Below are 27,864 nucleotides of genomic sequence, written 5' to 3'. Positions count from 1 at the left end.
TCTCAGAGCTGCAGCATATGCGTTCACTCTGTGTTATCAGGCAAGAGATTGATTTCTGTGTCCATCTTGTCTGCCCTTCCCTTTGTGTTTCAAAGCTCAATTTAGAGAGGCCTATGATGTATTGACGCACGCACCGTGAATTACCCTGCTAAAAGATGCAAGCGCACAAAACATCTTGCAGAAACGGATAGGCTCTGTCCTTCCATTTGTGACGGTGGGTTGTTGCCGTTCAGGGCACGTCCTCATTGTGAGGCGGCGTGTGATGTCTCACAGAGATGAGTCTAATGTTTGGCAGCCAAACGTCTGACTGCAGCAGCACTAACTAGATCGAGCTGTAACAAAATAGGATGTCAATGGTGACTAATATGAAAAAACTATTTGCCTTGTGGCAAAGCTTTTTTCTCCCCATCTATTCACCTTGCAGACACATTCATCACCAGGCAACACAATAAACGAGCTACCACCATCACTCTCAACAGCAAAAACCTGACATCCCACTACACACATACACACTCCCTTTATCCACTCTCCCTCCATAAACCTGGGCCTTTACTTCATTACCTTGACAGACCGTTTGTAGGTCTCAATGCTGCACATCTAATTAAGAAAGTTGCTTAATTAAAAAAGAGGCAATAACCCTTTAATGGCAACTAAAATAATGACTATGTCAGCGAGGGACCCAATAATGACCAAATGAAAAACTTATAAATTGAAGAGAACAGTGTGCACATAGTCTTCTAAACATTCATTTAGAGGATTCGAAATTCTGAGGGAGCTGCAGGTATTTGGTCACGAGGACAAATGGGACAGCCAGTGACTGTAATAGATGAGGCTTTAAAAGCCACCTTGGCTGTATTAGCTCTGTTCTCTCAACCATCAGCAGCCGAGCACCATATCAGCCACTAAAGGCCTTGAGGAGAGGAGGCACGTCTTCAGCATACAGAGGAGCATCTAGATAAATGCCAGCGGCTGCAGTCAGTTATCTCCCCATAACGTTTTGTGACCATTATTATGCTAATTCATCCACTATGATGTACAATGCGGAGAGTTCAGTGATGTCAGATGGTTTAAATATTGTCAAATATTTGGTTTTTGATAGAAACTGTCAAGACATTTGACTCTGTTCGCCTGAATCTAGAGAAAATCTAAACAATGAAAAGGAGTTTAATGGATTTGTTGTGAATGTTGCATCACTTCGCACATCTGTCTCTTTAAACAGCTGTGCAAGATACGGACAAAAATTAAATTAAATGAATTAAACTTTCATTGGGAAGGTTTTGGCTGATGAAGGTCTACTTACGAAATACAGTTGTTAACTTTCCAATGGATTTAAATTTTTACCTATGATCATGTGCTGTGAGCTGTGAATGAAACAATGAGATCACAAATACAAGCAGCTGAAAATGAGCTTTCTTTGAAGGGTGATGAGGAACTTGATCAGAAAGAAATCTAGAGATGCTACTCGTCTGCATCAGAAAGAGCCAGTTGAGGTGTTTTGGCATCTTGGCAGAATGACTTGTAGCTGCTTTCCATCTGAGGTACTTTGGAAGGAGAAGGCCATGGGGCAAACCCTGGACTCTCTGGAGAGAAGAGATCTCTTGGTTCGCTTAAGAATTTAAGGAAGTCCAGGATTACATGATTGAAGCATCACAGCAGGAGTTTTTTCTTTTTAATCTTGTGTGTGGTGTAACTGCTTGTGCCACGGCTCAGTTTTGAGACAAGCCACAAACTTGCCTACTAAATGTTTAAGCAACAGTTTTTCATTGCGGGAAAACGTGACACCTGTATGTCTTAAAGCAGGGGTGTCCAAAGCCGGTCCTTGGGGGCCGCTGTCCTGCAGGGTTTCAATGTTTCCTGCTTCAACACACGTGACTCAAATGAAATGGATTCAACAGCCAATTAGGTTTTGCACAATTACTCATTAATTTGAGTCAGGTGGTTTTGGAGCAGGGACACATCGAAAACCTGCAGGATTGTGGCTCTCGAGGACCTGAGCTGGACACCCCTGTCTTACAGCATCTGCTCCGAAACCATCCATATACTCTTTATTACTCACTTATGCTTCCAGGCAAGGAAAATAAATAAAAAACATAGTCACTGCAGACTTCTTCCAAGGCCAAGTAAAAAATAAATGAATCAAACACCTGATCTGGATCAAAATCAAAAGTAAATCACTTTTAAACTGGGTCATTACATCTGATAAAACTTTCATGAAAATCTATCCACGATATTTATTTATTTATTTATCTGCAGACATCACACTGCCCAGCTGCATGCAGCTTTTACACAGAGTGGCTGATAAACCAGTTGACTGCTGGTGTGTATGTGGATTTGGAAATGATGGTGAAAGCTCTTGACAAACTTCTGGGTTTTGGGTCATCAAAAAAGTTCTTTGATGGAAAAAAGAAAAAATGTTTGGTATAGAGGATGGAGAATTTAAAAGCATAAACACATGCTTACTTTAAAAACTACTTATAATAATGTTTTTTATTATTATATTTTCTTTATATTATGATATTTTACTATCCTTTCTTTTTCTTTTACTATTATTTGTATATGTGCTTGGTATTTCTATGCATAATGCATTTTTGTGTGTTTAGAGGCTGCAGATGGAAATTAGCTCAGAGATCTACAATCTGGTACAAAGCATATTTTCTCTGTGATCAGTGCTGCTGTACATGGTCCCTGTTCAATGAGCTACATAAACGAAACTTCGGTATTCATAACATTCACAATGTTCTGGGGATTTGTACGTAAAACAGGTTGTTTTATAACCTTAAATGTCTGATATAAATGGAATTTACTTCAAAATAAAAAGGCAAGGAAGCATAGTACCTGGTCATCTGAAGAATTTTTTACTCTCTGTATTGAATATTGTTAAATTTCAGCAGAAGTTTGAATCTGATTCAATCTTGAACAGAACATGTGAAAGAAAGAACCAAACCTGTTATCTAAAGGTCATAAAATTTACACAGAAGGCTCCTCCAGGACAATTAACAGAAATAAACTCTTTCTGCACACAGAAGTACCAACAGCACATAGTGCAAATAGAGGTACACCACTGTGGGCCCTTGAGCAAGGCCCTTAATCTTTCTTTATAACTAGCAGCAACAGTGGTTACAACACTACAAAAACTACATAGCCTCCTTTCAATTACTCTTATTCTAGTTTTGTGAACTTGGTGTGACATGTTTTTTGCAAATTACACTACTCTTCAAAAGTTTGGGGTCACTTTGCCATGGGATTCAATAGGGAAGTGACCCCAAACTTTTGAACAGAAGTGTATACTCTGAAAAAAGAAGTTTAGCATGACCACATCTTTGTTACTTGGTGGATTTTTCCATTAAGGAAAGTCATTATAATTTGAGATGATGCTATAATTTTTTTGTTGTGCTCAACCTGCAGTATAAATACCTGGCAGCGTCACTTTGAAATGCATGTAAATACCTTCATGAATGCTAATAGCATATTTACAATATAAAGCAAGGCGCTCAAGAGGGTGAAGGAGCTTGAGAATCATGCATTTGTGATATAACAGATGGTTACACAGGGCTGTAAATTTCCTAACACAAGGCCAGCAACTCTGCCATGATGTGGCCCAGTCGGTGAGGAAAATGAAGGGGAGGCGAGATGGAGCAGGATGAAGTCAAGGATGAGCGTTCACGTTGTGCAGTGTAGGCTGAGCAGTGATTGCTAAGCTCAAGTTCAACAGCTTTGTTTTTCACTGAAGTAAAGTGATAATCAATGCCTGTCCATCACTATGGGGGAGGGGAGGGGGGTCAAAAGCTGAGGTAGGAAAAGAGTAAAGAGCAACGGTCAAGGATGCTGTTCAGTGTAAAATGGCAGCAGAGGTTATGATCTTCATGCGCAAGAAAGAAGCCACGATTAAACTCAGCCCTTGAAGATACGAGCATATTCTCTTACATTGTAATCAAACAACAGGAATTAGTAAAGGAATTATAAAATCTCTGTGAAAAGACACATACACCTTTTCATCCTGTGCAGCACTTTGTGTTTCACTTTGTGGATCAACTTGTTTCAAAGTTGATCCAGTGAACTAAAATGAGATCAGACACATTCGTTCCCACAGGACAACCTCTCCAGAGTAGATTCACAGACTGAATCTAGATACAAATAAAAAATAAATAGGGAAATCCTAATGCATCAAGGTTGCTTTTCCCAGCTCACATAAAATGGATTGTCATTTATTAAACAGATCAGATTATGTTTCTATATAGAATCCTGACAGTATACATTGAAAAATGTAAACTGGATCCCCCTTGATACAAGAAATAAAAACAGTTGCCGTTTTTAAGTCACTTAAATTAATCTTATCAGTAGAAATGGTCTGAAGGCCCCACAATTTTCAGCTCCAGCCTCATTCTGAGCAGAACTAGTAAGACTTCAAGTGTTTTTGCTTGAGTAAATCTCATCAGTGGAATACCATACAATAAAATAATGTTAAAAAAAAAGATATATAGCACAGTATAGGCTGCTATTTAAGTGGTACAACCTTTGGCTGTATGGATAACTTAAAAATAGAGTGAAAATGTAAGAATATGATCATGCAAAGAATAGGATCTCAAAAATAACAACACCCACATAGGTTTCTGACCTCACAGCTCTGCACTTCTTACTTGTTTTGAAGGCACACTGATATTCATTATGCACAGTGGTGGAGCAACTGTTTCCCTGCAGCATCCTAAGTGTTAAAAACCAAACTTCAAAACTTTCTTTCCAGCCCAGGACTGCTGCGTTTTGCTTTATGGCACCAGGTCACATGCAAGCATCGACACACTGGCTGTTTTGAACACAGTGCTGATTCAGCAAAGAAACTCAAGGAAATTAATCCCACCGGTGTGTAAAAGTCAAATGAGTGAGTACAAAGAAAACTGATTTTTTCTTGAAATCTCTTGTAAAACTCAACACACATCAGTGTAGTTACAGGACTAACATTTACAAGACAAAAAACTGTCTTAAAGACAAAGACATTATCAAAACAAATTTAGTGTGATGTTGCCCCCCCACACACACACACAAACACACACACACACATCACCATGTAGGTTATCTCCTAACAGCTGGTCAGTACTGTCTGCCTCCATGACAAACAGTTTCACACAGTACGTGAGTGTCTAAGTGTTCAGACAATATAGCATTAATGAGTTTGTGAGTGGTGTTTTTAATTTCCCATGTGGAGGCAGGGGGAGTCCGCCCCCCTGACCCTGGCGTGTGTCGGACAGCCCCTTCCAGAGCTCAGCGAAGAAAAACGGCCTTATTAGCCCAGTTCATTAAAATCATTAATAGTCATGAAATGAGAGGCACCAGAGTCCAAAAGGCTTAATGCTCCATCCATATTAATTAGACGCCCACAAATCTGAAGTGAGGGGAAACCAAGGCTGCTGCAGCTCCTGGTGCAAACACACACAAAGACACCAACACACACACTTTCAAGCAACCTGCCTGCTGTGGCGTAACCTCTTCACTCCTCTACAACGACTGTCAGCTGACACCCTCCTGTTACTACTCCCGATTAAATTCTGTTCTAATTAAAACTGATCACATTAAGAAACTGATGTAGTTAATTAACTGGACTCTGGTGGAAGTGCCTTCCGTTACATCTGACGGCTGCATTGTAAAACATATCCTGCTGAGGAGAGGAGCGCTGCAATGTGATCCCACCACAAGCACACCTATTTCCTCTCCCTTCACTCTCCTCCTCTCGTTACATGGTGTTTATTTCTGTTTGAATTTACTGGAACACTAATTTGTCCTCTTTAGAGTCATAGAGAAAGATAAAATCCTCTAGCTGATTCGGTCCATGTGTTGCAGCTTCTCTTTTTCTTGCAACATGAGCATCTTTAAAGTGAAAGTAAATAGATTATCACTCCTCAGTAACATCATCGGGCAAGTGTAGCTCCTTTTTTTCATGAGTTATGTAATCTTTAAGCACAACTTACTTATATCTCAAACATGCCAACCCTTTCATTTAGGTACCAGAAGCAAAACTGTATCTGCATCTGAAATGCAAAACAATTTGCAAGATGCCAGTTATTTTGCAAAGTGGGCAAATCAGCTGAGAACCTGAAAATTTAAAGGTTTTTTGCTAGAAAGTGTGCAGAACAAGCATGTGGATAATGAAGCTGGAAAAAATGAAATATTTTAGCAGCAAATAAACAGAGCCTATGCCACATCCAGGGTAACTGGGGATGCATGCATAAATAATGTATACACACAAATTGGTACTTATAAGAGGACTGTGTGCACTTTACACATTCTTGCTTGTTTTTAGAGCAATTTATGTCTGATATGAGGAAGTGGAAATGGTAAAGAAAAGCTGACAAAATATGAAAAATATATTCTTTGATTCTTTTCATGATTTTTAAAAATACACAGTTTAACAGACGGTGCTTTAAAGAATTGAATTTATGTTTCAAAGTGGTGTGTAACAATGGAAATTAAAGACATAAACAAAAACAGTAGTTCCCAACCCATTTTCCTTAATGACCCCCTTTATGCAAATACTAAATAGCCGTGAATCTCCTGCCCCACCATGCTTGATTTTATGCTTTCAAAAGTGATATTCTCACCATAAATAATGTATTCTGGCTGAGTCCTGTCCTTCCATAAAGCCAAAGTTAAATTAACAACATATAGCTTTACTTTAGTTTCTTAAAATAGGGACAATGTGTGGACATTAATGACAATGGCTCTGAATGTTCAAAGCCTCAGGGACCCCCTGTGCTCTTTCTGGGATGCCCCTTGGGGGGTCCTGGACCCCAGGTTGGGAATCAATGCTCTAAATGAAAACGAGTATTTGAAGCTCATTCTGACTTTCTGGCACAAGATTGGCCCTTTTGGTGCCTCAGGCTTCCAAAGGCTGTTAAAGAAAATATCTGAGCTGCTAACAGTGTTTGTATATTCAAATGTTTAACTGGAGCAGGGTGTAAATTAATTAATGGTTAAAGGTGGGAGTGAAAATCCGGTTTGTGCACTTTCATGCAGTGTTACAAGGACTGCAATTTATGAAAGAGAACATCCTTATAAACCTGCCAGTGACTCTTTAGTCACATTCCTGTTTATGTGCTGACAAACAGTTTAAGTCATGACATTACAGAAGAATTTATGCATCTGGCCCGGGAAATTGTTAAGATGTTAGAGAAGCAAATCTGGAATTTGTTTTCCAAGATAGGAATCCTAAATTACCTGCAGTCATTAAATAGTGAGGTGAGGTGATCATCTTTGATCTATAGCATTGAAATGAGGCACAGTTGTCATTTTTTACTCTAAACAAGAAGCAGTAAATATTACAAATTACACTTTCAAAACTGATGAGCATAATATCAAGAATTTTTTCTTCTTTTTGACTATAATAGCCTCCTCTTCATCTTTTATGCATGTTTTTATTCTTGATGCTTTTGCTTCAACACATTACTGTCCCCCTCCTCCTTGATGCATTTTCCTATTCTCATCCTTCTCTCGCTTTTCCTTCCTGTCCTTCCTCCTCTTTGTTCCCCTCTCCCTGTTATCACTGCCCCCCTGTCTCCCTCCCCAGCCTCCGACCACACGGCACTCTTGCTAGCAGTTAGAAGTTATGGTTTGTGGCTGGTGAGCTGACAGCGCTACAGCAGAGGGCGAGATAAGGCTGTGACCTCTCTGGCCGGAGAGGATGAGGTGAATACATTTACTCCCTGTGTGACGGGAGGTCGGCACCGTGAAGATGAGGAAAAGGAGGGAAATGAGGAGGTGGGTTGTGCTGTCCCTTGGTACCTGGCCCCACAACCAAATCTGCTGTATCTGTAACAAGGTTCAGACAGCTGGGATGGGGAAAGGGAGGAGGATTGTGGGGAGGGTGGAAAGGGAGGAGGAATGGAGGGTGGGTGCATGAGGTTGAGGGGGTGTGTGGGTAAATATAAATGAGTGTGTATCGTCTCTTCTTTTTCCCCAAGGCCTGATATTGGATGATGTCCCAAAATCAAGGCCTCCTGCTATGAGGCCACGATTCATCACCCTGAATAGATCTGTGTGTCTGCATGTGTGTGTGTTTGTATGTATGTGTGTAAAAGAAAGAGGAAGAGGATCTCTGTGCACAGCACAGCATACACACAGATGTCTTCTGACCGTACATTACTGTAGAGAATGTGAAAATGACGTGAAACTGCTTTGATATTTAGGTACTTATGCGTATGTGCTATATTTTATTGATCCTAGCACTCCAACTGTCCCTTTGCACGCATGGTTCATGCATACTGACCTGCAAGATCATGTTTTTTATTTATACTGTCAGGCTAGCCTCCAATTATGTCCGTTCATTTCTACACTACATAAAAAATGAAAATACACTGTATTTGCCAACTGCAAATTATTTTTGTTAACAAATTTCATGATAATGGTATGTCTTTAGCAACAAAATAACTACTAATCACTGATGACTGTGAAATAATCAAAAAATAAACACAGTTTAGTCTGTCTAAAAGTATTATACAAGGTGTACTTTATAAAGCAGACCATAAAAAAGGGGCTGGATTTTGCAAATCAGAAGATCTTAGGCTGGGTACATGTTTCATTCATCTGCAGAGTTCAAATCAGCTTGTGGATGAAGATGCAGAAAAATGACCAATGGTCATAGACATTCTAACTTTCTGTGTCATCAAAGATGCTTGTCTTAAAAGTGAATAGGCCTGTAACTGGTCTACAGAACCTTTCAGAGGTGTGGATGACAGTGATTCTTCTAAAGTTGCTTCTTGAAACAGCTGTTGTTTCTTTTGTTACTCATCTGAATGTAGAATGATCCCTGTACATGAGTAGATAATCTGCTTAGGATGAGCGCTTACAAGTATTTGGGCTCAACATGGTCAGTTCAAGAGAGGACATGGTGGGCCATTGGGGACTGGTGGAGATCCCAACATTTATAATGCACAGGCTTCAACTTTTTAACTAATGCACACTACACCCACTCAGTCCAAACCCCAAATTTTCAATGTAGAGAAATCAGAGCTGCAGTGATGCTTAAGGGTCCATTTCTCTTACACTTTTTTCTGTTTCTCCCATTCTCCATTAAATTGGAAAATAAAACCACATGCATGTTCACCCCAGTCCATCTTAAATTGTGTGACATCAAAGTTCTTCAGAAAGAACAAAGGTGGCTGAATGTCTGCTGCATATGTCCTTTCAACTAGGCTAACTGATCAGAACTGATCAGAACTGATCATAACTTTAAGTAAATGCAGTAAAGTTTAGGTGTATATTTGATGCAGCCAAACTTTCAATAAAGCTGTTTTCATTCAAATATCTTTGTTCCCTTTGCTTGACTTTCAAACTGTTGCAGCATCTGATGAAAATCACTATTCAAGTAAATTAAAGATAGCAACTGTGCAGCACATTTAGCAATAGTTGCATGTACTGTCTGCAAACACTTTTCTTTCCCAGCCTACATTATATAGCATACTTTGGTTAATAATAGAATTACCCAAATGCCCATATATACTGGGACAAAGACAGGGGTCTAGCTAAATGACCAGAACAGTTGTTCAACTGTGCATGTAACTGCGGTGCATTTTGGCTGGATTTCCACTTAACAATTTTTATAACTTTCCCAGCACAAAACCGATGCTCTGCAGGAATATTTCTGTCTGTAAAGTTATACTCTTATAGCATTTTTGTGACACAAATTCCAAAGATTGGAAGTTTAGCAGGTTTAAGACCTAAGTCACGCTAATCTTCATGTACATTGCCGTTTCTCCTTTTTATCCTGACAGTGGATAAAAATGTTTTAGGGCAAGCAGCATCAAGCCGGTGTGGGAACACATGTTTGTGGCAGTGTGACATCACAGTTTTCAATGGAGTCGTCAAATCAACTGAAAACCAATGACAAGCTACTTTTAAAGGCACACTCACGTTCACCCTGACAGACACACCTCCCCATGATTTCACCACCTTGGTTGGTCCCTTTCCCCCCTCCTTCCACTCCTGGGCAGTGGGTGGATGAGAAGCGTTCAAGTTCAGCTGCGTTCACACTTGGCTGCGATAGGAGACCCCTCTCCCCTCCTACCGTGTGTTTTCTTATGTTGTGAATGTCTGAATTATGTGCTTTTATGTACCGAGGTGTGTTATTTTGTATCTCTACATTGGGCCCTTCAAGGGGATGCCTTTTTTTTTTGGCCTCGTCCCGTTACTCTCCCTCATGTTATTTTTTCCATCTGTGAAAATGGCGCGCTGCTCGGCGGCTGCTGCCTCAGTCTTCCTGATCCTGTTTATGTTTATATGTTGTTGTTGTCTACTCTTGGTTTGTACTGGAAAAAAATTTCATTGCACCTGTTGCAATGACAATAAAGTTTCATTAATTTATTCATTAAAGATATAAGCCAAAAAATTAAATAATTCCCAGTTTATTATATGTTCAATTACATCAAACCATCAGGCAGTTGCTTCTCTTATTAATTTACTTAAAAACTGGTTAATGTGATAAACATTTTCTGAGACATGGTTCTGACCTTGGTCAGTTGTTCAGTAAATCTTTCTGGAGATAATTAAAACGTTTGCATTATGAATGATAATGTAGTTGTATACACACTATTAACTTTTAAAACAATTATAATAAAAATAATAGATAAAACAGACTTAATGGAGAAACTGCTTTTTGATTGTTAAAATAATGTAGAAAAGATTGAAAATTAGCAGCAGCCTGGAACAGAGAGCAAAAATATATGTATTTTGCTAAAACAAGCAGGGAAGTGTTTAGTTGTTTTTGTGTAAAGTATAACCCATCCACAATGAAGGGGCTAAATCATGCAGTTCTTTCAGCATGTTTTCATGTGTGTGGGCTTCTCTTTTGATCATGAGAGTGTCCAGCAAGGGCATCATTTATCTACCAGCCCAGGGGCAAAAACAACCTGCTGCCAGTATTGATGGTTCCTGCTGCAGTACCTGTGTGGATTGGGTTCATAGGTCAGCAGTCACAGGCAGTCAGGAGTAAATGGAGCCTGTGTAACACTAGACAAACGACTAAGAGCTTTAGAACAAAGCCAGAGCCTTTATTGTGTGTGTGTGTGTGTGTGTATTACTGCAACACACCCTTATTTCACTCAACCTTAGCCACTGTAACAGGATTAATTCTTGTTTATTTCTAAGTGTTTGACCTTGCTGACAATCTCTTTTATCTGGACTTTTATTCAAGATTGCAAACCTCATCAAAAAGTCACATCTTTTTCTTTTTTTTTTTTTTTTTAAACTCAATGAAATAACAGCAGCAACTTGTTTCCAATCCTTTTATCTCAGTAGTAAGGTTTAACACTCTGCTCTTTCAGTCAGCTCATCCAACACTGTTTTATTGTCTTATTGACTCAGTGAGGCTGAACTCCATGAATCCAAACGATGAGTTAGCAATGCAACGAAGATGAGAGGCTGAATTCTGCCTCTCAGAGCCTTGCGAGTTGAGGAGGGGCTCACTCGAGAAGGACACATATCAAAGAGGCTTTAAATGCACTGATCTGCCTTGCCTTAACTAGACTCTTACATCATCATAAAACACCATCCAATTTACCAGTACTGCCAGAGAGGAACCATAAAATATTTGCATAATGCAGTGTCTTCACTTCAATGTTAATTCTCCCACAATTTAACTATGCAAACGAACTCTTTTTTATGTTTAGACTTCTTCTAGCTCCTCATTCATTACATAGTGTGTGCGTTACACCATGCTAGCATGTCGAGGGCTTTGAAAGATTATGGAGGTAAATTAGGCTCTCCAAAGTCCTCCAAGCTCTCCACACAGCGGCATGATAGTCAGTGATACCGCAGGGCATCGCAGGAGGAGCAATAGAAACACATTACTGCTGAAATCACATTGCTCCCCTCCACTGAGGGGTGTAAGTTACATGGGAAATGGATGGAACACAGGGGGAGATGAGGGTGATGGAGGTGGGGGTGAAGTTCAGTCTCTTCTACAATTTGCACTGACATATGTGATTTCTTTTTAATTTTCCGGGCAGTGTGAAATATCGAAGATGACTTGATTCAATTCTGCCTCGGCTGGTTTCAGATGCAAAGCAGAGCATGCCGACTTGCTGCATGCCCACCTCTGGTGAATTTGTGAGTTCAAGTGTGTTAAATCGAAATATTCTCCTTCAGACCCTCTGACGCTGTTTCATAGCATCAATTTATGACTTTCAGTGAAGAGCAGGAGTCATTATGTGATGTCATTTTTGATGACTTTTAGCTCATATTTGTCTGCCTTACATCACTTTGTCCCATAGTATAGTAATAGAAGAATATTTAAGTGTTAGCTTCACATTAAAAACTGATTAATTGTATAACATCAACGGGTCCCAAATCTAAATTGTTTTACAACTGCTTATGTCTTCAGTTGAAAGACAAGCCAAGGCAAATGTCTTCAGTTCAGGTTGAAAAAGATGATCTTGAGTTATGTTAGAAAATTTCACTCACAGGTTGGGATTAAATATACATGATGGTGTAAATCAAGCAGTTTTTATGTAGCAGCAACATAAGATTTATCATTTTGTTTTGGAAATACATTAAAAAGCTAATAGTTAAAAAAATTTGGTGCATCATTGGTTATGTAGTATTGGAGTTGGTTGGTCTAACTCCACCCTCCTACAGGCTGAAGCAGGAAGCTTATTCTAGAGTTTGAAACCCTGAATTTTGTTCAGATGACAGACAGTATTACTTTAATTTTAGCTTCTTAGAAAATCAAATAAGGAATGAATGAGGAAGAGGAAGAGTAGTTGAATTGGGTCCAGTCATACTGTACAGTGTAAAAGGTCAGACACCATTTAGTTGCTAAACACTGGAGGCCATTTTTTATTGTTCAATGGTTCAAACATACCTGAATTGTTGTGTGGAGATGTGGGGAACACATACAAAGGCACACTACAGCCCCTATGCACATTACATAAAGAGCAATAAGGATGGATATCAGGAGGATACAAAGTCACTATTCTTTAACTCAGATCTGTTGAAATGTATGGATATGGTCAAATATAAAACTGTTCAAATCATGTAGAAAAAAACAATTGTTACTAGAAAATATTAAAATAATGTTTTAAAGGGGGTTGTGACCTGAGGAGAGCTGAATTTCAGAAAATGTAAAGTATGAACAACATTGAGGAGCATGTGCACAGTGGTCTGTGGAATCAGTTTGTGGAACATCATGAATGAGGAATTTTAAAGATGCATTAATAAGCATTAAACATTAAACAGTCTTTTTTTTTATTACGACAAGACATGGATTTTGATGTGAGCTGTTAACGGTCACCATGTCATCTTGGTTTTTCTTTTGTTTTAATGATGTTTTGGTTTGTTAATTAGTTAGAATAATTTATTTTAAAGATAAAAACAAAAACTAAGTCACAGTGGGGCTGAGGTGAGGACCCAAAAGTGGAGCGATGAGGCAGGAGACAATAATTCCAGGCTTTATTCCAAAGAACACAGTTGATAAACACAGAGTGGACCACAGGAAAAACAACAATGATCTGGCACTGAGTAAGAGAAACCAAGGGTATGTATACTGAGGACGACTAACAGGGAACAGGTGAAGTGAATGACATAATTGAACCAGGTGAGGTTAATCAGGAACAATGAGTGCAGGAAAAACAAGAGTGAGACTCTACAATAAGACAAGAAAACAAAAACACATAAGACCCGAGGATAAAAGAAACTAAGGGACAGAAATAACACTGAGACAAACACCATCAACCATGACAAACTAAGTTAAATGTGTCATGAGGCATGGATGAAGTGATGAGGAAGGACACAGTTGCAGGATGATGAAGCAGAAGGGAGGCAGATGTGAGCATTAAATTTTATTTAAAGAAAACTAAAGATGCTGCAAAGACAGAATAACAAAGATCTCAAACCAACTGAAATAATAAAACTGCAAACCGAATGAGAAAGAAACGCAAGGTTGACACACCGACAAACCAGGACAGGGCAGACAAGGATCCGGTGATGGAAAAAAAAAAAAAAAAAAAGTGGTTCTTGGTTTTTCTTTGGGCTGTGTATGTGCTGAGTGGGCATGGGCTTGACCTGGGCAAATATTGCTGGTCCCATGTGGTTTAAGTTACATGGGCCCCATATGTGAAACCCATATTAGCAAACAGAGGTGGAGCCACTGTGGAAACTGCGAACAAACCCACTGGGGTCCCTTATCTGCAGCCCAAATATAACCCCTGTGGACCCCACATGGGCATGCTGGCTGTGTGGAGTGGAGTGTGGAGGGTGTGTGAATGTGAGTGACTGTTTGTTGGTCTGGCGACCTGTCCACAGCATACTCTGCCTCTAGCCTGATAATTGCCTGATAATTGCTCCCACGACCCTTCGCTGGAATAAGCAGGCATAGAAAATAGATGGAAGTTTGACATTTGGACTAGAATTTCAAATAAAGATCTATGAAGTGAGGTGAGGCTCGTTACCACAGCATGTGTTGGGATAGACTGACCCCTGGTGGGAAAGTTGTGGCCAGCTCATGGGTTTTTCAATAGATTAAGCCAAATATTTGATCAAAGCTGAAGATAGCAGCTACCTACTACCACTACAATGTTTTTTTTCTCATATAATGAGAATATGTAATGTAACTGAAATTAAGTGAGCGTCATCAGGTATCGTTATCAGTAGATTCAGCACTCTGTTTGTACTTAGTGTATCATAAATATTCACAAATAATAAAAGACAATTTTCCTGCAGCTGCAGCCACAAAAGCTGGACTGCTGATATGTCATTGATTTATATTTTGTTAAATGGCTTTATGATGATCTGCAGTCAATGCCATGAAGTAGCTGATCACCAATGATTATCTCCATCGTGACAAATAATGAGCCAGCTGATTAATCACTGATTATGAGGTTGGGTGAATCAAATAAATGATGATAATCTGGCTCTTGCCAGTTGTGTTTAAAGCAAAAAGATTCAGCTTTTAGAGCTGTGAAGCCTACAGAAGCCTACAAAAACAGTGCAAAATAAAGCAATCTCACTAAATATCAGTACATTCTGGGTGTAAATATTATACAGTCTAAAGAGTAAATGAGAAGAGAGGATGGTCTTTTCCAAGTAAACAAAGTTCACAATTAATTTTTAGTTACCAACAACAAACCAGAAGGTTGTTGGTTTGATTCCTGCACACTCCACATCCTGAAGTGTTTCTTTGGATAAAACAGAGATTACTAAAACGAATAAATGTGAGGTTTGTAAAGTGAAGATTGGAGCTCTCTGACATGAACTTTATTAAAAAATAAGTAACAAAAATAACACTTCCCCCTACAGATAAAAGAGACAAGCTTGTTTTAAAATAAAACTGCTCAAATAAATCTTCTTTATTTTAAAATAAAAGATGCCACTTCTGTCCTCCGATGGACTGGTGACCTGTTCAGGGTGTCCCTGCCTCTCACCTGCTAAATGCTGGGTTAGGCTCCAGCTTCCCTGCGACCCTTCATTGGAAGAAGCAGTATAGATAATGGATGGATGGATGGATGGATGGACGGATGGACGGAGGGATGGATGGACGGATGGATGGATGGATGGACTGATGGACGGAGGGATAGATGGATGAATGGAGAAGCCACACATGAAATCTTCCATGTTAAAGAGTTGTAGCTCCATCTGCTGGAAGATCCCAGAAATGGGACATTTTAAAGATGTAAAGTTTCCTCCCTCATTTCTGTATTTTTGTGTGTTACTTCAACATAATCTCCAAAGCAGTGTTTTCATTTTTTTCCCTTTATTTGTTTTTCTTTTGGTGCACCATTAATTGTTCTGAAAGAAATGTCATTTTGTGTGGCCAAAGAAAACCCAAAGACTTTCAGATCACATTTAGTTTAGAAGGCTTTTATAACTCACTACTCACTTAGTACATAGTAACCCACTTTTAATATTAAACCATCAAAAGAAAGAACATGGCTCCTTTAAATGATGTGCACATCTTGATAGCATGCAGCTGTAAAGGTCTCCAAATTTTAGCCACTTGTGTAATGTTGAAATAAAAAAGAAAAGAAAAGAAAAGAAAAAGAAACAGTACGCATGATGCTTGCTGGGATAGAACTGAAAAATAATCATCTTTTTAAATCAAACTGTCATGGTTCTCATTTCTGCCATGTCTGTGTTAATTTGTTCAGCAATCAGCCTCATTCAACCCACCTGGGTTTTCCTGAACATTCCCTGTCTCACCTGTGTGCAGCGCTACTTAAGCTCTCTCCAGTCTCTGCCTTTCAGCCAGATTATCAACAGCCTTGTGCCAGTAGATGTCCAGCAGTCTTCCCATGTGCTTGTTTAGTTCCAAGTTGCCGACCAAGTTCCTGCTCCTGGATTATTCTCTCCTTGCCTTGCCCTGCCCACGATGGACCTCTCCTGCCTTCTGGATATCTGGACATTGACTTGCTCTGACTTCATGACCACTGATTCTTGTATAATCCTAAGTATCCTAAAATCTACCTACCTGTGTTTGACTATTGACCTGTTGACTGACTGTGTTTCTGGATTTTGGACTTGAGTTTAAACTGTGGAGTTTCTGCCAACCACCATTCTATACCTCTTGTTCAATAAATCCATTCCTGTACATGCTTATGTTGTGGCTGAATTTATGGGTCCTCAGGAAATTTAAAACATTTTATTTAAATACAAAAAAAGCATTTTTAGAACATTTTTTCACATCTGCCTAATTTTTAATCAAATGAAAATATACAAAATAAACAGTTTAATTTTTTTTTTAACTGTACGTGAACTGAATGAGTGTATGGTGGTGGTGTGGTTTACGCTGCTGCATCACAGCAGGAAGTTTTGACCCCCAGCTTGGGCCTTTCTGTGTGGAGTTCTCCCTGAGTGCTTTCCCTGTGCATGTGTGTTCTCTCTGGGGCTTCCACCCCCAATTCATAAATGTACAGGTATTTTAGGTAAACTGGTGATTCAAAAGTTTTCTCAGGAGTAAGTGTGAGTGTGATGACTGCATTTACAGCCACACGAGCGGTAACCTGCAGTGGACAGTACTACACACACACACACACTTATATATATAGTTTTCATATTGGATTTAATTTACAGAGCACTATATGATTCTGTTTGACATTAGTTTATTTTAATAAACATCACACATATTCTAGAACTGGCGCACATTTTGGGGTATATTGTGGTGTTATAATTTGTTTTCTCTTGAGTTGTTTCAGTGGCTCCAGCCCCTTGGCATGGGAGCCAGCAGGTGGCCACAGGGTGGAGCCAACTAATTGGACCAGAACACACACCAGCATCAACAGGGGGGAAATTGGGTTTTCCTTTGTTCGCTTAGTTAGGTTTTTTGTGTGTTACCCCTTTGTGTCTTTTTGTTTGGGCTGATCAGCAACTTTAAGTTTACCATTGTGTCTCAGTTGTTAAGTCAGTTTATGTATTTATTAATTAGCAAAAGGAGATGGTCAAAACTAGCCTGTTGGAAAGGAGCTCACTCATGGAGGAGAGGAACATGGAGCCTCTGGAGGGGTGGACAGCACTGAAGGCCAAGGTAGGGAGCCAGCCATGTCAGAATTGGTGTCTATTCTCCGTTCTCATGGCCGTGAGCAGGAGGCCCAGGAGGCAAGACTGAGGAAGGACTTTGCCCGCCAGGAACAGTGTTTTAGAGCTGTACAGCATCAGCTTCAGCTCCTGCAGATAGAAGTGCAGGCTCGTACCTTCCCAGTCTTAGAACCTCCCGAGGAAGGATCATCTGAAGCTGATAATCCTCCCTGCGCGGACTCCTGTGGTGAGGAAATACATGCTCCACCAGGTCAGTCTCGTTTTTTTGAGCCCAGATTGGAGAAATTAACGAATCGTGATGACATTTAACATTTTCTAATGACTTTTGAACGCATTGCTCTGGCTTGCCGGTGGCCAGACCAGGACTGGGCTTTTCACCTGGTTCAGCTACTGAGGGGGAAAGCAAGAGGTGGGTATGTTCACATGGATATGGATGATTCCTCAGAGTATGACAAAGTCAAGGCAGCCATTCTACAGAAGTATGACATCAATCCTGAGACGTACAGAAGTTCCATTCCCTGGAAGTTAAATTGGATGAAAATCCAAAAAAAACTGTGTGCACACTTAAAAGAGCTGTATGGGAAATAGATAAAGCCAAAAGGAAAATTAAATCTGTGCCTGACTGTCCTTCACTGCTCTGTCCATCACAGTTAGCAAGAGTGGTTGTTTCTCTCTATAGGTTGGTCTTGTGATGGACTGGCGACCTGTTCAAGGTGTACCATGCCTTTTGCCTGATAACAGCTGGGACAGGCTCCCGCTGCCGCATCATTATCTGTATGGCCCCCTGCTTCAGGCTGATGATGCTCCAGGACACCCTGAGCTGATGCTTGATCAAAAACTTTTTTGATTGACTCCACGTTTTTTTTTTTTTTTTTTTTAGATGCTACATTTGATGGGCCTCTCTACTCAGGAACTGATCAGTCCCACCCAGAATTAAAGACTCAAGACTTACAGGAGTATGGAGCAGAAGCTGCAGGTGAAAACCCTCAAGCTCTTACAGGGCCCATAACCTACTCTCCAAAGGAGTCTCCATGGCAACATGACACCTTCAGACACTAAGAAACTAAAACTAGACACAACTAAGACAATTGTGGATGTTAATTACTGGATTCTAACTGTACTATAAATTTTAAACAATTTCTCCCAGTGTTGGTAAATAAAAAGAAAAAAAAAAACAACCTTGTGAGCATTAACTCTCTCCTGTCAGAAGACATACTCAATGTAGCTGGTCCACAGCTTTTTCTCCCCTGCGTCGCTACTGCCATATAAGCAGACATGTTCCTGCAGAAAGAATCATCCCTGTTTTTAATGCAGTGCAGTCTGAGGGCCTGAAGATCACCAGCATCCAGTGTAGACATTCACCCTCGCCTCCTTGCACAGAGATTCCACCTGTTTCTCTTAATCTTTTGATATTAAACATGTGATGGGACCCTCAAAGCTTTTTACACTAAGACATGTTTTTCTGAAATTGTTCCACATATTTTAAATCAAGTTTGTAACAGAGATATTTCCTCTATAAATACACAGCCTTTGATCTGCTGCCATTTAATCTGATTAGCTCTCAAATGCTCCTGTTTTTATAAGATGTGTTGCTACCATCAAATTTAAAACGAGCTCATATTATTGGCAAAATGGTAAAAATTCTCAATTTTGAAATCTGATATGTTCCTTTTCAATTGGCAATAACATTAGGGGATGCAAATTACAAAAGATCAAGTAACATTGCAAATAGCAATAAAATACAAAGCAGCACTTCTGAACTTTGGCAGATTTTCTCAGGGAGGCGCCGCTAACAATGGCTTATTCAGCATTCATCTCACACTTTACCTGTGTTCTGAGCTCTCTCCAGCCAGTAAGTCAGTTTGATGTTGACTATTGTCTCAATTTGTGCTCTGTCCCATACTCTTTCTTCCCTCTGATAATGTCTTCTTGCATTTCTTTGATGAATGAGTCAGAGTGTGTACAAAGTGGCAGTTTCTGCCATGTGACTGGTGTCATGAAGTGGAAATCTGCTGTAAAGTGAAACAGCATCCAGAAAAAAAGTTGTGAGGTGCGATCAGCACTATTGCTGTGTCCCAATTCAGTGTCTATGCACTTCAAATTGCAGATTTTGTCGACTACATACATGATAGTGGTGCGTGAAGCACTGTCCATTTGGAAGGTGCCTCCGGCTGCTGGGGATGTATCCTTTGTAAATGGTAAATGGTCTGTACTTATATCCTTTGTGGCCTCTTTTCTCCCAGAATTAATTTCACACAAGATGATGACAAAGCTCCTGTCAAGAAACTGTGGGCGTGAGGACCCAGCTGCAGGCAGAAGAGGCAGGAGGCAGACCAGTGAAGGAAAGAACTAAACTTACAAAAACAAAACACTCCAGTGGCAAAACTCTGAAATGGCATGGACTACAGCAAACAGAAACAAACAATAGACTGTCAAGGGAGAAACTGAAACCAATGGCTTAAATACACTGAAGGATTAATGAAGCACAGGTGAGGGGAATGAACAAATCAGACCAGGTGAACTAATTAGTAGGAAACAAAGCAACACAGACAAACATAACCCTAAATGCAAGAAACCAAGAACATAACCAAAAACACTGAAACAAGAACATGAATCATGACAGCTCCAAAGAGTATGTTTTTTTTTTTTCCTCACCTCACTTTAGTAGAAATGTGACAAAACCAAGTACATTGAAAACATGTTTGTTAAACGATGACATAAAATTTTGTAATATTTGGTTTTATTGTATTTTTAAGGGGTTAATAAAGAGTGTACCCGCTGGAAAACAACAAGGCCTCATATAGTGTTTTAATTTTTTTTAGTGTCCTATGATATACAAACTTAGTCATTTTAGAGGATTAAGTGAGTCAACGCCCTACGTTGCTGTTATGGGAAATACTCGTCGCCTAGGCCCATTTCACGAATGATAAGCGAACTTTGAAGAGTTATACATAGTCTGCACTCTTCAAAGTGTGTAGACCCTGAATTTGGACACAGCTTATAAATGTCACTGTTTCCTTTAAAACGAGTCAGAACTGCATATTCTTAAAGAAAGAATGTTGCATAGTGTTGCTTTAAGTCTGACAATAATGTAATTTAAAATGTTTGAAAAAAATAACAAAAATTTTTTTTAAATAAATACAAATATTGACATATTGCCAAAACTGATTAATTTGGCACCAGTTCTCTGATCAAACAACTTGAGGACCTTTTTTTTCTTCTTTTTTTAAACAAAAGAAAAAGCCGCTGACGTTATAGATGAGGCATTTAAACGTTAACATCAGTCGCCATTTCCTACATTCAAGGTCGTTTCTCCTTTAAATTTTTGGGGACGTTGATGCGGTCCAGTCCAGACCTGAGACAGAGGAGAGAAACCAGGCTGACACACAGCAGCCGATGTTCACATGCAGGCACGAGACTCTCGGGAGCAAACACGCGTGTTTTCATCATACCAGCAGGCAGACTGATGCAGAAACTCTGCTTCAAACTTCGTAGCAGCATGTAGTCTGAGCGGCTTTGACTGCAAATTGAAGCTTTCGCATTTCTCTACAGAAACAAAAATAAAAACGCAGGTAAGCCTTTTTGTTCTGCGCGGTGTTAATCGGCTAATGCAGCTGGGAGGGATCTTCTTTCCTCCCCGCATCAATTTTCATGTGCGACACTGCCTTGAGGTTTTTGTCCCAGGGGTGAACTTTGGGTGTTTGTGTCAGATTACTCTGGTAGTCGTGATGTTTGCGTCGTGGTTGGGCTGAAGGTGGCAGACAGCTGGAAACAGACGGAGCAGACGTGTCTTTCAGCACCAAGGACAGAGGAAACTGCGCAATTTGAAGCCAGAAGCTCATTTTAGCTCACAACCTTCAGTTTAGCGGATTCTTCTTGGAATAAAAGAGCCTCTTATCACTATATGATAAGATATATATCTTTAAGGCTTTTAAAATAACCACTAATGTTTCTTTTTTACATCCTAAAAGGCATAGTGATCATTTAGCACAAATAACTCAGAGCTGAGAAGAAGGAACATAAACCATTTCAGTCTGGATTAATGGATGAATGAATTGGGAGTTTTTATGTAAGATTAACAACTCTTCATCTCTTAGATGATCAAATGCTTAAAGTTGTTGTTGTTGTTTCTTTTGTTTTAGTGTGGATGCAAATATATGAGTGACATCTATCAACACACAAAGTTATTTAATCTTTCTATGTTTTTTCCAGAAACATAGTCCCAGTTAGTGAGGATCACGAGGTCTGGAGTTTACATTACATTTCTAATTCTTCATAATTATTAGAGGCAGATAGTTAGACATTAATTAGTTTTAAATCCATATTATATGTTTGAGTTTATGTGTCATTTAGCTTTATAACTAAAAGACTAAAAGCAGTTTTGTTATGAAAATTTGGATCTTTATCGTATTTTTATTAAGTCAAGATTTTAAATCCCCATCATGTTGTAGACAAAATCACTTCTATATTTGTCTATGTTTATCTTAGCAGACCCCATAACAACTTGGGCAAATTAACCAAAACTACCTGCAGAACCAGAAAAAGCAAAAAGGGAGATGTGTTGCAGTTTGATTGTAGCCTGATCAACCAAAACAGAACACAGTCGATTATGAGAGAAAACCTGCTGGGCATCTATTGACAGATTAATGGAAAACCTCAGCTGTAACATCCATTCAGATGTTTAAGAAGTTATTAGAAGATTCTGTAAATCATCTGCTACTGTGAATAGCGTCAATCTGTCAACTGGCTCTTTTTCTTGGCAGGAAAAACGTTTCTGCAAGTTTTAGCTAATTTGCTTCCACGACAGGCAAAAATGCAAAATACAGATACAGTAGGGTTGTTTATTATTTTTTCTCTTGTTGATATTTATACATAATTATATGTATTTAGTCAAATATTTTATTTCTATATGAACTTTGACTTTCAGAAAACTTAATTAAACTTAATTAAAAATAAAAGGAATGTCTTAAATGTCAGTAGTCATGTAATTGGATTTGTATGTTAAATTTGGAATTAAATACAGAAACTTGCACGCTAACCTCCCCAGTTTTATTACCACTAAAAGTTTATATAGACAGATTTGGTTTTATTAGATTACACTTTTATTCATAAAACCATGCATTGATCATGTTTCTCAGATTGTTGATAGTATTATGTGAAAAATGGAGTGAGATATCACCTCTCCAACAAAACAAAATCTCCAACACTTTTATCAGTGCTCAGGAATCTGTTCTGGAAATGTTTACAGGCCTAATGTACCAAACATTTTGAGGCTAGGCACATATCTGATGCATGTTTAATCAATAATATTTAAAATTCCTAGATGTTATTGCAGTATTAAACAGAGGAAGTTTTTTTTAGATATCCATGAAAATTTTACCTTATTTGCTTTTAATGACTCAGACTCATGTTTAAGCCTGTTTTTTTTGTTTGTTTGTTTGTTTGTTTTTTAACCTACTGGTCTAGTCTTACCTTTTCAGCATTAAGTGTGCCAGATAAACCAAGCTGAGCCTGCTGATTGATTGACGACCAGTGACTCTGTTTTACAGGTGCAGAAAATGGCAGCTGCAAACATCTTCCTCTTCACTTTGTGGACTGGCACCATCTTCACTGCTACACTCTGCTGCCCTGATCTCTGCACCTGCTCAGATAAATACAATCGACATTTTGCTGAATGCTCCTACAAAAACCTAGTTGAAGTCCCAGATAATTTCCCCCCCAATGTCACAACTGTGAGTCTCACCGTAAACAAGATCAGTTTTATACCACTCGGCATCTTTGATAACATCACTCAGGTGACTTCTTTATGGATGGCCCATAATGAGATTGTGTCGATCGAACAAGGAAGCCTTCTACCTTTGATCCATCTGCGCAACTTTGACATCAGTCATAATAGAATAGTTGATTTTCCTTGGGAGGATCTCCAGAACTTTACATCCCTGCAGCTGCTGAAAATGAACCACAATGAGCTGACCAACCTACCAAGAGATGCCTTCTCCAATCTCAAAGACCTGAGATCCATCCGAGTCAACAACAACAAATTTACAACCCTGGCTGAGGGCACTTTTGATGGTTTGTTATCGCTGTCGCATTTGCAGATTCATAACAATCCTTTTGCATGTACATGCTCCTTGGACTGGTTCAGAGACTGGATTTCAAAAGCCAGCATCTCAGTTTCGGATCAGAACTTGATCACTTGTGCAAGTCCCAAGGAGCTCAAAGGAAAAGTGATTGCCGACATGACTGAGTCCAAGTGCACAAGCCCAAATGTCACAATACGAATTGAGCCAAACATTCAAACCACAAGTTTCTACGAGGACAGCAAATTGGTCTTGACTTGTGATTTTAAAGGAAACCCAAAGCCTCTGGTCATGTGGAGCATTCACAGCAAGACGGGTCGAAAAAAGGAACTGGCTTTGTCATTTACGGAAGATGACTCAGCAGAGTCTAACGAGGACTCCTCAATGTCTTATAACTCAGTTAAAGTCTTTAATAACGGGACTCTTCTTATTTCCAGCCTTAGGAAGGAAGATGGCGGGACCTACAGCTGCTCTGCTACAAATGAGTTTGGTAGAGCTGATGATTCAGTGTCAGTGGAGGTGGTGTCAAAACCAAAACCAACACCCCTAAGACAAATGACCACTGCACTCACCTACACTAAAACAAACCCATTTATAACCCAAACAACAGATAAACCATCTGTTTTTAATTCTGTGCATCTTCCTGATTTAAAGAAAAAAGACATCCTGACCATCATGCCCACCTTTCCTCCGACTGCAGTCATTAATTCCAAGTCTCATGAGGACACAAGATATCTGCCACATTCTAGCAAATGTGGCTTGACGGCTAACACAAAAAACATTTCTAGCCATGTCTTAAACCGAAGCCTGGATGACATAAAGCAATACACGTTTGACTTTGGGGTCATTGCATTAGGGGTGTCAGAAACAGAGGTAACAGTGCGACTCAATCCTTTACTCATACCCCAAGCTAGGACCGCCAACCGAGCTCCTGACGCATCTGAGAGCTACCAGACTGACAGCGACGAGCGCTTCGACCTCCCAGACGTCTTTGAAAAAGTCCATTCAAATGGCTTGTATCTGTGTGTCACTTCTGACAGCAGACACACCGCTGTGCAGTGGTCCAGGATCAAAGAAGGCATTAACACATATCAGTTCAGCGGTTTACGACCTGGGACCAACTACTCCCTGTGTCTGACCTACAGAGGGGAGGACTGCGAAGTCCAGGTCCTGTTTGCCACGAGGAGGAGGGTGCCAAACCTGCTCATCATCATCTCAGTCAGCATCTGTCTCCTCACTGTGTCAACTGTGCCTCTGCTGGGCGCTACATGCTTCCACCTGGTGTACAAATACCGCAGCAAGACCTACAAGCTGATCCTGAAGGCCAAAGACCAGTACCACATGGAGAGGAACCTGGCCGCCAACTTAAGCTTGCACGCGCCTCACACCGAGTCTCAGAGGAAGATTAATGGCAGCCAGCTGGACGAGGAGGATGGGGAGCTGGAGAGTGCAGACGATGGGGAAAAAGAAGCAGATACAGAGGAAAGTGTGGTGACGGAGTCTTTTACTTTGTCTCAGTGCAGGGGGAATTTAGACGACTGCGAGATGGGGTCTGAGTATAGTGACAGATTGCCTTTGGGAGCTGAAGCTGTTAATATCATAAGCAACTATAAATATCCAAATCAGTAATCTAAAGCTTTTTTTGTTTTGTTTTTTCATTTAATTAAAAAAAGTTATGATTTCCAACCAATAGTTTAGTTTCTATTTAGTCTGCTGTGCACTGATTTGTCATGACGACATGAATCGATGTACATTTAAACCACAACAGACAGTCAGTGACGGGAGCCAGCTACCAGGGTCTACTGATGAGTGGATTTCCAAACATTGTGCAGAGAGCTAAAGTAAATATGACTGACTTTAAATACAGTTAAGTGATTACCAGAGATAAGCTCGTCAAAAATAGATATAAACTATTAAGTAAAAATGAAAAAGATAGAAAAAGACAGACACCCCAACAAAGCTGTTAATGTGTGTGCAGCTTCTTCTCTTTTGAAAACAAATTTTCTTCTTTGAGAAAAATGTTTATTTGATGCAGCTTCTCTCTTTTTAATGCAGCTTCACAGATAGAAGACCATCAGATTAGTGTAAAAACTGGAAGCAACACTTTGCTGGCAAACAGCTTTAGTTAGTTTACTAAATTATGTGATCAGATCTCTGCGTATCAGTAGCATACTAATCTGCCCATTTCATGTGTCATTTCTGAGTATTTTATGTTTTTTATGTGTGTGTGTGTCACATTAAAAAAAAAAAAAAAAAAAAACTGTGAGCATTAGAGGGAAATTCAGGGCAGTTCCTGACATTTTACATAGAAATAATGTGGCTCGGCACAATCTTTCTCAATTTAGGAATGAAAATAATAAAAACATTAAATTGTACATATAGTCCACATGTAGTGATAGACAATCAATAGATGCATGTATTTCAAATTAAGGTGCAATCGTTTATCAAAAAATAATATTAAAGGTGTTGAATACTGTAGTTTTGTCCAAGCTCCTGGCATCTCATAGGTATTATTTGTAGTTGGAGCTCAGACACATGCTGCTATATAAAACTTTGAGAACAAACTGCATTGTAAGTTGATTACTTTTGAACACAATGTACTCATAATGTCACAGTATCTGCAAACATGCATTCATTCACTACTGTTTAGTTAGGTTAAGGCATCCCAGACCCCAGAAAGAGTAGCCACTAACTTAGTGACAGAAAATCTCAATAAAGCATAAAGAATAACCTCTTGTCTCTTTGAAATAAAGATCCGGTCCTGGTTAAAATATGCCACATTATGACGTTGATCCAGCACACCAGATAATTTCTACCTTTTTAAATTGTTTAAAACTGACATTTAAAGGCTTCCCTCTGCAGTGGTTTGCCACACCAGGGGTCCTGATAAAATAACATTTATGTTATCTGATTGAGAACAGGCTAGAAAAATCTAATACTGGGTCATAGAAAATCATTAATCTGGTCATGCTCTGTGAGTTATGCACCTAATAAAAAATAAAGTATAATATAAACATTTATTCATACATGGAAAATGCTGTGTTTTAAAAATTGAGGGATTTCAGCATTCTGGCAGGTTGTTTTGTATAACATCAGTATTATACCACATGAGTATTATGAAGATTATGAAAACCCCATTCATGTATTTTGAACATCTAATTTTAATAATACATAAATTCTAACTATAACCATGTACCTCTACCTCCCAACCCTAACCATTTGTTAGTGAGAGGGAAAAGTAATGAATAAAAAAGGAAGGCAGACAAATTAATGTTGAAAATATTGTGGGAGTCAGGCTAGCAGTCTGTTATGTGAAAACCTACAGATTAATATCATCCTTTATATCTTTTTACAGGCATTTTGATAGAAGTGAACAGTGTTGTCACAATGTCCCTTGTTATTGTGGCAATATCATCACAAGTCATATTGTAATCACTGACATTATAAAAGCTGCATGAAAGCAGGAAAATGTGTTAATAAAATAAATGAACTTCACCATTTGTTAAGCCTGTAAATTACAGTATACCACTCTATAGAAAGAAAGGAAACATGAAGAATTTAACCTCCTGAATTATTACAAAACATGAATCCTCAGTGTTACACATTGTGTGTGTGTGTGGTCACTATTTTTACACTGTACAATGACTTATCAAATTTACCTCTCCAAGCAACAAGAACTATTTATGGTGTAATAACTTTATCACATAAAGTTTATTATACTGTGTTGCATTTAATCTGACTTTATTCATGCCAACACAGATCCATGCAGGAGTATTAAGAAAAAAATTAGATCGAAAAAATTAGCCAACAAATTGATGATGTCGGGTTTCTGGAGACAGGATAAAGGCAGCAACCTTTATTTGACATCATAAATTGTCTCTTAAATATATCACATTTGGTATATGTTAAAAGGTGAAGAGAATATCAGCTACAAGCTGAAGCAACAAGAAGAAACTGCTCATAAATTTGTGATGTTGCATTAGAAGTGTGGTGGCTTAAAAACAAAGAAGCTTAAATCTCACATGTAAGAGTTTAAATGTTGTTTAAACTGTCGTTTCAAAGAAAAGATAAAGAAATAAAATCTTTGGTGTCCTGAAGATATGAGCTATTTGTGCTACTGTGAACTTTTCCTGTGAACATTTTTGTGCTCTGTCCAAAAAATGGGAGTAGTAAACCTGCTGTGGTGGTAAAAATGTGTCCAGTTACTTCAGTGCCGTCCACTAAGTCCACTCCACATGTCTCGTGTCCATCGTATGATATTTTCCACAGTGAGATG

The 27,864-nt window shown here is 39.2% G+C and overlaps 1 protein-coding gene across 4 annotated transcripts; it reads left to right on the top strand.

Annotated features, from left to right (window-relative positions):
• Nucleotides 1-13,655: 13,655 nt before the first annotated feature.
• LOC121642349 (immunoglobulin superfamily containing leucine-rich repeat protein 2-like) lies at nt 13,656-26,244 on the top strand. 4 transcript variants are annotated; one of them, XM_041989050.1, is made up of 4 exons: nt 20,864-21,080; nt 21,193-21,577; nt 21,721-21,751; nt 23,058-26,244. In XM_041989050.1, the coding sequence occupies exons 2-4, from the start codon at nt 21,555-21,557 to the stop codon at nt 25,215-25,217; spliced, it is 2,214 nt and encodes a 737-aa protein (XP_041844984.1). In that variant the 5' UTR covers nt 20,864-21,080; nt 21,193-21,554; the 3' UTR covers nt 25,218-26,244. The 4 variants fall into 4 exon arrangements, with proteins under 4 accessions (XP_041845008.1, XP_041844984.1, XP_041844994.1 ...); XM_041989060.1 differs by lacking the exon at nt 21,721-21,751; XM_041989074.1 differs by lacking the exons at nt 20,864-21,080; nt 21,193-21,577; nt 21,721-21,751 and adding an exon at nt 13,656-13,806.
• Nucleotides 26,245-27,864: the final 1,620 nt, after the last annotated feature.

The sequence above is a fragment of the Melanotaenia boesemani genome, chromosome 1 (genome assembly GCF_017639745.1).
Source record: "Melanotaenia boesemani isolate fMelBoe1 chromosome 1, fMelBoe1.pri, whole genome shotgun sequence".
In the NCBI taxonomy this organism is placed as follows: domain Eukaryota; kingdom Metazoa; phylum Chordata; class Actinopteri; order Atheriniformes; family Melanotaeniidae; genus Melanotaenia; species Melanotaenia boesemani.
The sequence above is the reverse complement of the archived record's forward strand: the minus strand, read 5'-3'. Positions and strand labels throughout refer to the sequence as shown.

Bases quoted from the DNA above. Each gene is read 5' to 3' on its own strand.
- LOC121642349 (XM_041989050.1), top strand. From the start codon at position 21,555: ATGAATGAATTGGGAGTTTTTAT. The intron at 21,578-21,720 runs GTAAGATTAACA...TGTTTTTTCCAG, and splicing joins AATGAATTGGGAGTTTTTAT to AAACATAGTCCCAGTTAGTG. The intron at 21,752-23,057 runs GTCTGGAGTTTA...TCTGTTTTACAG, and splicing joins CAGTTAGTGAGGATCACGAG to GTGCAGAAAATGGCAGCTGC.